General features: G+C 50.7%; 4 protein-coding genes across 4 annotated transcripts; 2 read left to right on the top strand and 2 right to left on the bottom strand.

The window, feature by feature from the left end:
• Positions 1-25: 25 nt before the first annotated feature.
• Positions 26-1698, bottom strand: BDQ94DRAFT_93618 (Zn(2+) transporter YKE4). The gene is made up of 4 exons (XM_026776882.1): positions 1522-1698; positions 1273-1423; positions 262-1216; positions 26-192 (listed from the first exon to the last, which is right to left on the bottom strand). Exons 1-4 carry the CDS (start codon positions 1663-1665, stop codon positions 177-179), a joined length of 1266 nt encoding a protein of 421 aa, XP_026621924.1. The 5' UTR covers positions 1666-1698; the 3' UTR covers positions 26-176.
• Positions 1699-1921: 223 nt separating this feature from the next.
• Positions 1922-3140, top strand: BDQ94DRAFT_151348 (nucleolar protein 16). The gene is made up of 2 exons (XM_026767739.1): positions 1922-2100; positions 2178-3140. Exons 1-2 carry the CDS (start codon positions 1970-1972, stop codon positions 2764-2766), a joined length of 720 nt encoding a protein of 239 aa, XP_026621925.1. The 5' UTR covers positions 1922-1969; the 3' UTR covers positions 2767-3140.
• An 81-nt stretch (positions 3141-3221) lies between these two features.
• On the top strand, positions 3222-4603 carry BDQ94DRAFT_174371 (uncharacterized protein; the record flags this gene model as incomplete). Its single annotated transcript, XM_026772332.1, has 4 exons — positions 3222-3292; positions 3363-3494; positions 3556-3599; positions 3663-4603. The coding sequence occupies 4 exons, from the start codon at positions 3222-3224 to the stop codon at positions 4601-4603; spliced, it is 1188 nt and encodes a 395-aa protein (XP_026621926.1).
• Positions 4604-4852: 249 nt separating this feature from the next.
• BDQ94DRAFT_162504 (putative ABC bile acid transporter) lies at positions 4853-11850 on the bottom strand (the record flags this gene model as incomplete). Its single annotated transcript, XM_026769565.1, has 7 exons — positions 4853-8430; positions 8482-8992; positions 9044-9349; positions 9430-9550; positions 10141-11418; positions 11476-11616; positions 11690-11850. The coding sequence occupies 7 exons, from the start codon at positions 11848-11850 to the stop codon at positions 4853-4855; spliced, it is 6096 nt and encodes a 2031-aa protein (XP_026621927.1).
• Between the last annotated feature and the right edge of the window lie 1109 nt (positions 11851-12959).

Consider the following 12959-nt stretch of genomic DNA (forward strand, 5'->3'; position numbering starts at 1 on the left):
AATATGGCACTAGTACCTCGAAACTTCGGTAATGAAACTGTCTATTCTGTGGCGAAGTCCACACCATGATTATTTACTACTAAGATACTGATTCTATATCCATAAGCCGTCTCTCCGTTTTTCAATGTGCTTTCTTCTCATAATCGTCAATCGAACTATCGTGTTGGGCTTGCTGTCTAATCCCAAGAAATGCTATGATGACCGTTAGCGATGGAAATAATCACGATGTGTCGTACCAAGGAAGGAGGGATAGAAACATACACAAGCATAATCCCCGCCCCAACCATAACGGCCAAGAACTGCACGATTGTCTTCTTGATCTCCACGCGCTTATCCTTGCCCGTTTCCAATAACTCCGGGATCACGGAGACTGTTCCTACGTAGAGGAATGTCCCTGCCGTGAAGGGTAGGAGCATATCGCCCCAGGTGAGGCTTGTTCCGAGGAGGCCGGTTGGCAGGCTATTAGTGGATGTGGAGGTGGCAGCAGTGGAGCTATTCCCGCCCAACTCTTGGACAGCGATGCCGATGAAAGTGCCGAGGAAGGCGCCAATGGCTGTGACGAATTGCGCGCCCATAGCTTTGCGCTTTGAGAAGCCGGATTGGATGAGGAGTGCGAAGTCGCCAACCTCGTGGGGGATTTCGTGGAAGAAGACGGCGACAGTGGTGGTTGCGCCGATGGTGGGGGAGGCGTAGAAGGACGAGGACATGGCGAGGCCGTCGGTAATGTTGTGAGTGAAGTCGGCAATTAGGTTGAGGTAGCCGCCGAGTTTGACGCTGGGGTTAATATCCTTCTCGTCGTCTTTGTCGGCGGGTTGGGGAGCGGTGTTGCTGCTTGCGGGCTTGCGCTGTTTGAGATCTGTGGAGGGTTGCGGGGAGGCGCCGGTTGTTGTGCCTGTGGGTTTGTGGTCGTCGTTGGCGCTGTCAGTGTGAGCGTGGGCGTGGGAGTGGTCGTGTCCAGCTCCTCCGGTGGCGATACGTAGGGTTTTGTCCATTGCGACGAAGGTGAAGAAGCCCACCATGATTCCCAGGCCCAGGAGGAGGTTGCGGTTCGGCTCAACCATCACGAAGCGAACATGGTCTGGGGAGTCTTCGCCGAGAAAGATCTCGGGGAGCAAGTGGAAGATGGTATCGCCTAGGAGGCCGCCTACTGCGAACGCGACCATGACGGACAGGGAGGAGGGATCGATGTTTGGAGGGCATAGGGCCAGGAGGAAGTCTAGTGCGGGGGACATGGTTATGATTGTTAGAGGTTTAATGCGAGAATTCACATACTAGGTGGGCCGGAGATGTAGATCGTCGCCAGGATAGCATTTACTGCAGGACTGCCGGGGAAGAGGACGGAGAAGATCTTGGAAGTCAAGCTGGTTGTTTGGGGAGCTGCGGCGCGCTTATGCTCGTTAAGGGACTCGACGAGGGGGCAGTTCTGGATGGCATTAGTTAGGTATGTTGAGGGAGGCGCGGGAAGATCGATGACTCTGTTTCCCAGATAGAACATCAAGGATGCAAGGGGCACGAGCGTACCTGCAACTCCTCCTCAATCTGTCCCACAGACATGTCCCCTACAGAGATAGCATCATGCGCAACAGCTAGTGCGGAGAAGAAAACAAGACCCGCAGCGAGCGCAAGGCCCATGCGCCGAGCTGGAGCCAGAAAAGAAGGTGCCATGATAACAATTGATCAATTGTAGGCGACCCCAAGACAGACTAGAAGAATATTTGAAGAGAGAAAGAGAGGGGGGAAGATGCCGGTGAGATAAATATGATGATGCGCCGTTCTCGGATCTCCATATCCCGGCCTAATTTGTTATCGCCGTATCGGGACCCTGCAGCAAACACGCCAAGCCCCTATCAATGCAAACATGCAAACTCGATAAGGTCCCGTTTTCTGTCGCCGCAATTTTTTGAGCTTCAATTCCGGTCCTTCGACTACTTCACCCCACTTTGGACATTGCAATCCCATTTCTGGCACCATGGTTAACATCAGACAAGCCAAGAAGAAGAGATCTTCTTTGCCCAAGGCAAAGGCCAAGAGATCCGGCCTCCTCAAGAGCGGCAAGAAGAAGATCAATGTCTTGGGAAATGCCATCATTGCGGAAAATTGGTACGTCTATGATCGGACAGAACAAATTGGGAAGAGCCATTACTTCTAGACTGTGTACTAATCCTGCTCTCGAATAGGGACCGCAAGCAGACCCTCACTCAAAACTACCGCCGCTTGGGTCTCGTCCACCGCCTCAATGCTCCCTCCGGTGGTTCTCAGAAGCGCGCAACCGTGAACGGTATCGAAGGAGAGCCCGAAGATTCGTTGTACATCAAGAGCAGCACTGAGGCGCTTGCCAAGCAAACCGCCACAAGCGATATCAAGGTTGAGCGTGATCCCGAGACTGGCAAGATTCTGCGTGTGATTCGCGGTGCGGCCGACGAAGAGGTCGAAATCGCCGGACGCAAGGTCAAGCGCAACAACCCGCTGAACGACCCCTTGAACGACCTGTCGAATCATGAGATTGTCACACAGCCCCGCCAAAATGCCTCCGGAAATGCTATCGTTGAGCAGCTCGAACGCCAGGCTGCGCAGGAGGGAGTTTCCGTCAGGGCGAAGAAGCCGCGCCATCAGAGCCAGAGAGAGGAAGAGTGGGTGACAAGATTGATTGAGAAGCACGGGGACAACTACGCAGCCATGGCTCGCGACCGGAGATTGAACCCGATGCAGCAGACGGAAGGAGACTTGAAACGGAGGATCCGCAAGTTCCAGCAAAGCCGGTCATGATTGGGATTTGAATTGATGCATTTCTATCGGCGAGTATGGCGTTTTGACAGGGCTGATTTGGGATAAAAAGTTGCTTGCGGCTGGGTTGTTGGACCACGTCCGAATTGTCTCTGCTTTTGCGGTTATACCATCTTATAGACTACATCTGTGCATGTCTGGCACAGGTCGCAAATGCTAATACACTTGATTTGGTCATACAACTTTGCTGTGCTACCACGTGAACTCAAGCACAAGCAGCATGAGCCATGAGCATGCCCATTCACTGGATTATATGCAACACAAGTCGCGAAGCTATCCACAGACGCGTCGAAGACGCCTGGCGCGTTCACGTAGAAACATACAGGTCCAAACCATCTAGTCCTTGAGATCTCTACTCCTTATTTTCCTCTCATCCTTCTCATCTCCTCTATCCCGAACAACGCCAGTATCTCAACGCCAGGATCAGGACCATCACCATGGCTCCCAGTCTCCTTGCCCTAACCACTCTACTGGCCTTCCTGCTCACTGTCGCTGCGCAGATAGCATAGTCTGCCTACCCTCTCCCTCTATTTCCTACAATGAACTAGAAATTTAATCAAAATGAAACGAAATAACAGTGACCCCGAAACCAACTCCCTTCTCTGCTCCAAGCCCGGTGGCAGCTACTGCGCCTCCGGCTCCCTTGAAGGCCCGACCATCATCACTTGTGCATCTCAGCACACTGTGGAAATCAGCTCGTGCAACATCTTGTACGCCGGGCCTCTTCCTTCCAATGGACAGGAAAAGTACTCACATTGATGAAATATGTAGTTTGAAGGACCTCCTGCCCGAAGGCTATGAGGAGAAAGCTACCTGTACTTACCCCTCTTGAACTATATATATCCTCCATTATGGACGCAGTGCTAAAGAAAGAATAGGTTATGAAACCACTCCCTGGGCTGGCCAAGCTCTCTGCGCCTTCAACGGAACCGGCTATGCCCTCATTAAGAAGTCCAGAGATGTTGTTCCTGTCTCTGTGCCGGAGACTATCCTCTGCGGTGACGAAGACGAAAATGACCCCCAGACTTGGGACGATTCCAATGATGAAGAGGATGCTTTCGTTTCGTATGTCGATGATGAAGACGACGACGCAGAGGATATTTTCGACCCATATGTCGAGGATGAAGGCGATGATGCAGAGGATACTTTCATCCCGTATGTCGATGATGAAGACAATGATGAAGACGATGAGCAGGAAGGAGAAGGCCGTCTTCTCTTCGCTCCAAAGAAAGATACATCCGCGGGTCCTACGCTCCCCTATCCTCCTCTTCTGCCGGCTACTCATCCGCGAAAGACTGCGTCTACATCTGGACCTTCGTCAACACTGAGTACGCTGAGTACGCTGTTGAGTATGACCTCTAGCCCTTCGTCTGCGACTGAAACTGCAGCCATGCAGGAAGTGAAAAGAAACATACGTGAACGTGCGTGCTCTGATCCGTGGAAAATACCCTCGTCCTCCTTTTCCATCCAGGATATGGGTTTCTCTACTATCTCTTCTACTTCCACTATGGACAGTACGACCGCTGGTGGTGGTCACCGTCAGCCACTATCAACTTTCACCTCGACTATCTATGCGAGTCGGAGTGCAGGAGTTGCAGCAAATACCGTCACTGTCACCACTACTGAAAGTGGCACTCCAACATCTGCGGGTGTGTGGGACGATAACCCTGAAAAAGAAACTACCCCGGTCAAGACAAGTGACGCCAGCCATACTTCTGAGAGCGGTTCGGAAATGCATGCGCTGGAGGATCGAATTATTTTCCAGGATTTAGCTATTCTTTGGGTCTTATGGGTGGTCCTGGCGTGCATTTTCGGTTGAGGGGGGGAGTCACGATTCGATGGGAATCGGACATTGGTGATAAGTTGATGGTGGTTGTTTTCTCTGATAGGGTGTCAATTTCGTGGTTTATGCCTTCGATACAGCGTCGGAGTTTGTGGGAGTTTCGTTTGAAAAAATGATTACCCGGCATTCATTGAGGAAAAAGTTCTGCCTTGGCTTTTACTGTGATGTATTCGCTGGCAATGGAAATGGGGAAGCTTCTTCTCTACGTATCTATCTAGCAGACCCTTACATGTCTTTGACGAACCCCTGCTTGGACACTCCTCCCTGGTCCAACATGATATAGTAATCTGCATCTTTGATAGCCTCCAGTCGATGCGCGATGGTAATAACTGTTGACTCTTTCATCTCCTCTCGTAGCACTTGCTGGATCTCGAGCGAACTTTCATGGTCAATTGAGGCGGTCGCTTCGTCTAGGATGACAATTGAGCTGCGACGCAGCACAGCTCTCGCGAGACCGATTAGCTGGCGTTCTCCCTGGCTGAGATTCCGTCCGCCTGCTTCAACGTGCGTCTCCAAGCTCCAGCCGTGTCGACTGCAAATTCGTTTCAGCACGTCTGCACATTCTGCATCAGAGTACTCCCCTATCGGGTCTAGGTTCAATCTGATGCTGCCAGGGAAGAGAACGGGGTCCTGCGCAACAAAAGTGACCCGAGTGCGTAGAGCTTGTCTGCTGACTTGTGTGATGTCCAGATCGTCGATAATGATGCGTCCCGAGTCGGGACGAATGACGCTTAGTAGTGACACGGCCAGTGTGGACTTGCCGCTACCGGTTCTACCGATTATAGCTGTTGTGGAGCCCCCTGGTATGCGCAGAGAAACATCTTTGAGTGATGGATCCAGGTGAGGCGCATATCGGATGGTCACGTCTTCAAAGACGATGTCACGGCCAAACTTGGGCCACGATGCAGGTGGGTCTATTGTTCCAGGTGATTCTTGCTCAACGTGAAGCAGCTCGTCTACCCTCTCGACGGAGACAAAATCCATTTGCAGTTGGCCATATTGCTTGCACAAGGCATGGGTGGACGCAACAAAATTATTGGCTGCTACGAGCACGAACGCTGCTAGACCAGGTGAGACGCTCGTGTACAAAGCCAGAACAGTAAGGCAGAATGTTGAAAAGGCGGAGAGGCTCTCAAATCGAAACATGAGCCAGCTCTGGAGAGACCAGTAGAAGTGGTCCATTCCCTGGAATTTATCCACTACCGCGATGACTCGATCCTGGAAGCGCCCTTCGGCATGAAATGCGCGAACGGTGGTCAGGCCGTGAAGCAGTTCACCGAAGTTAGATATCAACGGGCTTAGTGACACCATCTCTAAACGCCGAAGGCTTTGCGATGTTGGCAGGAAACGGAGAAAGACCACGACAAATGCTGCCGTTAGTACGAGTGAGAATCCGAGAAAGGTCGGCGTCACTGAGGCTATCACAATAATTGACGAGACCCAAGTAATTGCCTGAAAAGCAATCATTTGGAACTGTTCGCTGATATTTCCATCAACAACGCCGATGTCAGAGGTCAAACGATTCATCAACCGGCCAATGGGAGTCACATCGAAGAACCGAAAAGTAGCATGGCTGACTCGCACCATAACTTCCTGGAATAGCGTCTTTCCTGCGCTGTAGACCATCACAAGCATCACAAGCTGTGCAACCAGAAGGACAATTGATTGGAAAGTGGTAATGATAAAGAAGGCCAGCAACCAAGGTCGGACATCTTCGACTGGGGCCGGAAATTCGTCAAAGGGGTTAGAAGGTCTCCAATGTATCATTTCCACCATGGCCGATGGTGTTATCCAGTCACCCGCGAAGGATTTCTTGTTCGTGCCTGAGTATCCGAACAATGAAAGTGTTTCATTGTAGGCTTCTCCCCACTCCTTCAAAAACCAGGATTGTCCCACGGATGTGGATCGGTACACAGCGAGCACGAGAATCAGGGTTATCCACCATCTGTATTTGCTGGCTTTGATGTATTTCCAATACACTCTAGCCTTGACACCCCATTCTGCGCGATGTTCTTCTTCGATGAACTTTGTTGGCACTGCAGCTGTCTCGGTGAGTGCCGTTCCGCTCTCAGATTCAGCCTCGCTTGTACCAGATGAAATATCAGACGAACTGGTTTCCGAATGACCACTGTCACGAGATGAGAACTCATTTTTGTCTTCGACAACTGCACGGCCCTTCTGTATGAGGACAATCTGATCTGCCATCTGTCGAACCAGATGAATTCTATGAGTGACCAGCACAATTGTACGATTCTGCATCAAGGGACCCGAGAAACATTTGCGGGCGACTGTCTCGGCTGTGTTATGGTCTAGAGCTGACAGGGGGTCATCGAGGAACAGTATCCTGGCAGCGCTGTACATTGCCCGTGCAAGAGCCACCCGGGCCTTCTGTCCGCCAGAGAGACCGACTCCGTTCTCACCCACAAAGGTCAAATCTCCATGCTTAAAGTTAGACAAATCAGGCAACAAAGCGCAGGCATCCAGCACTCGTCTATAACGCCGCGCATCATACGGCGAAGAGAACAATATATTGTCCCGTATACTCATGCTCTGCAGCCAGGGGGTCTGGGCACAGTATCCAATCATTTCATTTGGTACGTATGAAACACCAGCGAGCCTGTCCAGTTCGCCAAGCAAGGCTTGGAGTAGAGCCGTTTTACCAGCTCCAACTTTGCCGTACACAACAGTTAGCCCTTGGGGTACTCTCAAGTCGACCTCGTGGAGGACTGGCAACTGTCTACCGGGCCAGGCAAAAGAGCAATGATCCAGCTGAATTGGTGCTGGCTCGGCATCGATGGTATCCTTTTTTTCTTTATCAGGCTCAGCCATGAAGTCCTCGATTCTCTCCATAGCAATAGATGCATTGATCAGCACCGTTATGAGGCTCGGGATATCCCTGAGACGAGTCTCGAGCATCGTGAAGAGTTGGAGAGCAGGGAAGATAATGTCAATGCGTAATGGGTTTCCCGCCAAAAGTGTATACGCATATAGCGCTACTACAGGGAAGAGGCCACTGGCGAATGTGTTGATAAACCGGATAACGATACCCCACAGCATGGTGATAATGCGAAGATTCAGCTCAGATTGTCTGGCATCCATAACCTGGCGTAACCAGTGATTCTGCCATCCATACCACCGAAGATGACGCAGCGCCTCCACAAACTGGGAGGAGACTTGTAGTCGAGCATCTGTTGCAAGCCGGCGTACTCGTTCTTTTCGGAGCAGGACACGAGTGACAAATGCATTCAGAACTTGCGCGATCAAAACTGCCACAATTCCCAAGAAGCATGAAGGGCCAAGCAGTTTCCAGACTAGCACAACCGCAATGACCAGTCCTAGGGGCTTATCGACCAATGTGTCGATCTCCCAGAAACGCTGGGCCACTTCGTAGACATCCCCGCGCAAAAGGTTGAATATCTTACCCATTGAAGCAGCTTCTTTGACCTTTTCCTTGCTGGTGGCTCGCCGAAAGACGGAGAATTGCCACCACTTGCGCTGTTCCGGCTGCGCATCCATATCAGTACTGTCTTCATCTTGCAGCCTATCCTCCTCTGCTTTGTCGACCAATTGCTGATCAAAGACATTCTTTCTAGATAGAGCTTTCTCATATACCATCATGATCATCTCGCCCCGACTTCTCTCATAGCTACGTCTTCCGTACCATAGACTTAAAACTTGCGACTGCGCGGCAATCAAGCGGAGGACAAGAGACAGCAAAGCATATGTCAGGGCAACACGATTTGACGAGCCACGGTCAGTCATGGCTTGTAACAACTGTTGGAGCAGTACAGGTGTAGAAAAGTCTGCTATGTCGTCAGCATCATCACATTATGTGTGCGTCATTAGGGACTGACCGCAGAGCATCTGCACAATGGCAATCGTGGTAATGATCAATGCATCGATACCATTGGCCTGGAGTAGTCGGCCGATGACAGAACCTCTTAGTCTGCGAAACTTCTCATGTAGCTTGCGGTGCTGAAATTCAAACCCCAAGAACCAAACATCTTCCTCTTGCAACTGCCTCTTCCTGCCAATAGAAATCAACGGGGCCATCCATGACACGCTCAGAAATTGCCAAAGCCGTAGATTATCCTCGGGGCTGCGGAATTTACTGGATGGTGCTTGGCCAACAGCACCGATATCCATGCAGGGAAGTAAAGGACCTCGAAGCGGCATCACGAGGATCACGAGACATCCAACCAAAGCAGTACCGGCTGCGACATGATGAGGGGCGACGATCGATTCATGCACATCATAAATTGTTATAAAGGCAATTTCTACTGCCAATATGCTAATAAAGAAAGCGAGTAATGAAAGAGGGCAAGATCTCGGGCGGGCTATTGCGATCAAACAAGTTGCGGCTGCCTACCCATGCGTCAGTGTAACAACTCTCACGCAGGGACGGCCGCGGCTTACCCAGGCTATGAGAAGAGAAAGAGTAGATGACCACCCCAGGAGGATTAGTTTGATAATCTCGGTTGATAACCCTACCAATGAGATGGCAAATAGGGTTATCACCCAGCCCATCCGTTGTTTTGAGCCATCAATTGGCAAATCGGAGGACATGGGTTGCTCTGGAATGAAAGGTATGGTCCATTGAGGACGCTTTACTATGGATATTTTATGGAGTATATAGCCTAGTACAGCAACTGTGATGACGATTGCGGGTATGGTAGACATGTATCCCATTGCACATGGGGACAGCCGCGCCCCGCGCGAGTCCTAGTAACATAGAAATATGTCAGTGGACCACAACCAGTAAACTTCTTCATCATTGTGGTTGCTGCAGATTGTTGACCTACCCATATCCATTCACAGGAGATGACCGCTCCATAGTGCTGTTCAACCGGCATTGGAGGAAGATATCGAGTGATACGTATCCTAGGACACTGGGACTGTCCAGAGGAAGCAAGGTATTGGGAGCTGTCAGCCCGCAAGTCCCCTTCAATCTTATCGCAACGGCGGATCATCGGCGTTGCCTCCGAAACATACCCTGCTGCCTTAGGCAGTACTTACCGGATGCGGCACTTCCCCACATAAGTGCCAGCATCTGGTAGTTTCACATGGCTACTATTACTACGAAAGAAGTCTTTACAGGGACTCAAGTTTTATCTTCAACAGTGAGGTGGTATTTTAGCAAGGTGAAGTCTACCTTGGGTCTCCGATAAATAACCTGCACTGTGTAGAAGAAGGTGATAAAAAAAAATAAATAAAAAAAACAATTGATAAGTGTCCGATAGTGCCCGAAGCGAATCCATAAACACTGTGGAGCCTGGTTGCCACAAGCATGGTAATCGTACGGTATCAGGGTGGCCCTCGAGACTGCTGTGATTGCAACTTGGTTAGCGTGGGTCGGATTATACATGTCCACTTGCTTGATGCTCTTCGGGGCATGTACGATGTTGATCTGAATGCCATCCAAATTTGGTGGATACATCTCATCTCCAGTATCGTTCTTCGATCGTACATGTCCTCAGGTATCGTTGGTATCGTCGTCAGCTGCTTGATCATACTTATCGGCAGCCGGTAAACTGACACGGTGCACGATGCGAATCCATCGTCTCCTTCTCCATTCCCCCGTTACATGGGATCCGGTGTGCACCTTCTCCTCGTAATCTTGGGAGACCCTTTCTTTCCCTTTCTTTCTGCCTTTCCAATCATGTCCTTTTGATGGGTTTATCGAGTCTAGGACATCGTATGCTAGCGTAGACACTGCCTCCTCATATCTGCTGGAGGCTGGAGGCAGGTCCCAGACCCAACCCCCAATCTCACCACTGGTCATGCCACTTTCCGATGGACTGCCGGAGACCTCGAAGCCAACTCCCGTGATCATGCGCTCCACAACCCACTCGCGACAGTCTAAATCTAATTCCCACTTCTTGCCTTTCCACGCCCATCCAGACGGGGGTTGGACATCCTCGAAGAATCGACAACCCTTGGGACGATCACCGGCAATGCGTGAGGGAGAGAGCGGATCGTATGGCATAGGACTGAACAGAAAATGTTCCCATTGAGATTCCGAGTAAGGAGCAAGGGAGCGGTATTGGATCTCGAATACCTCAACCTCCCGCTCCTCTGGGGAGGAGTCCAAGGAGATATTGGCCAGTGATTCCATTAAGGACACGGCTTTTGAGGGCGAAGCAGGCATGGCCAGACCCCCAAGGTTGAAAGATTCCTGGCCTTTTTTGTCAGCCGCCGGACCTTCTTCCGCTGTGTTATCCAACATATCCTCTGCAAGACTCTGTACTAGATCTGGAAAGCTTGGGTGCATTGACAAAATGGCTGCATTGCCACCAACAAGGAAAATCAGTCGCCACGGGAGAAGGTGAGCGGTTAAGAATAATAGAGCTGCCATGAGCGTGCATGTAAGAAATACTGTCGATGATAGTTTCTCATTCGAGAAGTTTGTCAAGGGCGCAAACGCGGACACTGTCGCATCATGTACATCGGAATAATCTGCCATGCAGTTTTGCAAGTCTCTCATATTCCGAAAGAAATCCTTAGACGTCTCCGACGCTGGTTTAATGGTTTTGGCAGGAGCAAGGGCTGGGCCTTCGTATGAGTAGTAGGGGGTGATGCTGGAAGTGGATGTCGAGGGAGGTGGAGGGTGGCGTGCGAGGAACGCAGGTACCATAACAAAGAACAAGAGTACGGCGAACGGAATAATGACAAGAAGATGGGGATCTAAGCATATGAAGGAATATACGAAGAGAAAGGAGACTGTGTGAGAGGTCTGTTTCCAACTGAGCAGACGCTCCACACGGGTTTGAAACAGGAAAACAATGCCAATCCTACCAAATACATCAGCATTTGAAGTAGCCAGATACTGGGAAGAGTGTTTTTTTCACCTCGCATTAAACCGACGGAAATTGTTGGCCATCAGAGGTAGACTAAACGCCGGCCGTTTACTGTCGATGGGAATTGGCTTGTCGCCGACTGACACTGATTCAGCATCGACGTCTTCGACGGGCATAACTTGCTCCAAGATCCTGAAACGGACCTAGTCAGCCAAGGCGATTCATGCGACATTAATATAAGAAGGGGATATTTATAGTTGCCTACTTGGAGAGAATCCTATCTTGTAGAGAGCGACCGGCCTTGGACACTGATCTCTTCAATACCCCAGGTTTTGATCTTTCGGCATCGTCATTGTGCTTCCCAGCGGCGATGACCGGGACAGGCTCGTCACGATTGACGAGGGCGTCCGTAGTGTGATCTTCCATGATGTCCCATCCAAGATGATGCGAGTCGCATGAGGCGAGGGTGCATATCTGATGGCAGAAGGCCAACTCAGGGAAGAAGAAAGCAAGTAGCTCGGTTGGCTGGTAAGTCCGAGAAGCACATGCAGAGAGAGCCGCGGGAGCTTATCGGGCCCTCACCATGTCAGTGGCTGTATGGAAGAGTAAGGATGGTGGGTAAGAAACTCTCAGTCACTATGGAGTACTCCTATGTATCATCTGTACCCAACTGGTAAAGATGATACGTCTCATACGCACCGTACGGTACGAGATCGACAGAACATTAAGCAGCAAAACCAGTGGTGTTTGAGTGGTTTGCAAACCCACCGGGCCCCATTTTTGTAGAAGCAAAAAGGAGCAGGGGGGCACAACTGGTTTCGCGATACGTTAAGAGCGCTTTGGGCTAGGAATTATTATTGTTGTTTACCACCGCTTTGTCTTCTTCCTCCATTTTCCATTTTCCACTTCCTCGTCCTCTTACGCTTCCTAACAGGCCCCGGGAGGGTTACTCACTTCTTTGTCTGATCGCTACCGGCCGTGTACTTCTACGTCTGCCCTCGTCCCCGTTCCTATTGTCTGGTTTCGTCCGTTGCTAAGGTATATGCGCCCGTAACTTTCTCTCCAACGCCAAGTCTACCAGAACTCCTGTCCTCGACCAGAGTCTCCCTTCTGCAATCCGACGCCCGTTTCCATCTTTGATCATTTTGGCTCGGAAGGGCGCTTGGGATCGATCTGTCAAAGCTTTCTGGAAGATTTTCGACGGTCTAACTTGCTACCCAGGTTTCTCGTCGACATCCCGGAACAGAGATCGCTGTTCTTGATCCCCGCAATGGACCGGTAGCAACTATCGATGGGTCGCGCGACGGTGTCGATAAAGGTTCTGCTTGGTTTAGATACTAAGCAGTCGTTTACTTCTGAACGCCACTGCGATTGGGATTTCATTTCCATTCCTTCGCCAATCTGAGCTACCATCTTCTTGCCTGCCCGTTTGTTCGTCGGATGCTGCTTCTCGGTCGGAGTTGAGGATGTCGGAAAATCTAGCTTTCCAGCAAACTCCAGGAAAGGGGCAATCGCGCAGGGTACAATCAAGACCA

This window comes from Aspergillus welwitschiae (genome assembly GCF_003344945.1).
Source record: "Aspergillus welwitschiae strain CBS 139.54b unplaced genomic scaffold BDQ94scaffold_41, whole genome shotgun sequence".
Classification (NCBI taxonomy): domain Eukaryota; kingdom Fungi; phylum Ascomycota; class Eurotiomycetes; order Eurotiales; family Aspergillaceae; genus Aspergillus; species Aspergillus welwitschiae.

Bases quoted from the DNA above. Each gene is read 5' to 3' on its own strand.
- BDQ94DRAFT_93618 (XM_026776882.1), bottom strand. From the start codon at position 1,665: ATGGCACCTTCTTTTCTGGCTCCAGCTCGGCGCATGGGCCTTGCGCTC. The intron at 1,424-1,521 runs GTACGCTCGTGC...AATGCCATCCAG, and splicing joins AGATTGAGGAGGAGTTGCAG to AACTGCCCCCTCGTCGAGTC. The intron at 1,217-1,272 runs GTATGTGAATTC...CCCCCGCACTAG, and splicing joins CTACATCTCCGGCCCACCTA to ACTTCCTCCTGGCCCTATGC.
- BDQ94DRAFT_151348 (XM_026767739.1), top strand. From the start codon at position 1,970: ATGGTTAACATCAGACAAGCCAAGAAGAAGAGATCTTCTTTGCCCAAG. The intron at 2,101-2,177 runs GTACGTCTATGA...GCTCTCGAATAG, and splicing joins GCCATCATTGCGGAAAATTG to GGACCGCAAGCAGACCCTCA.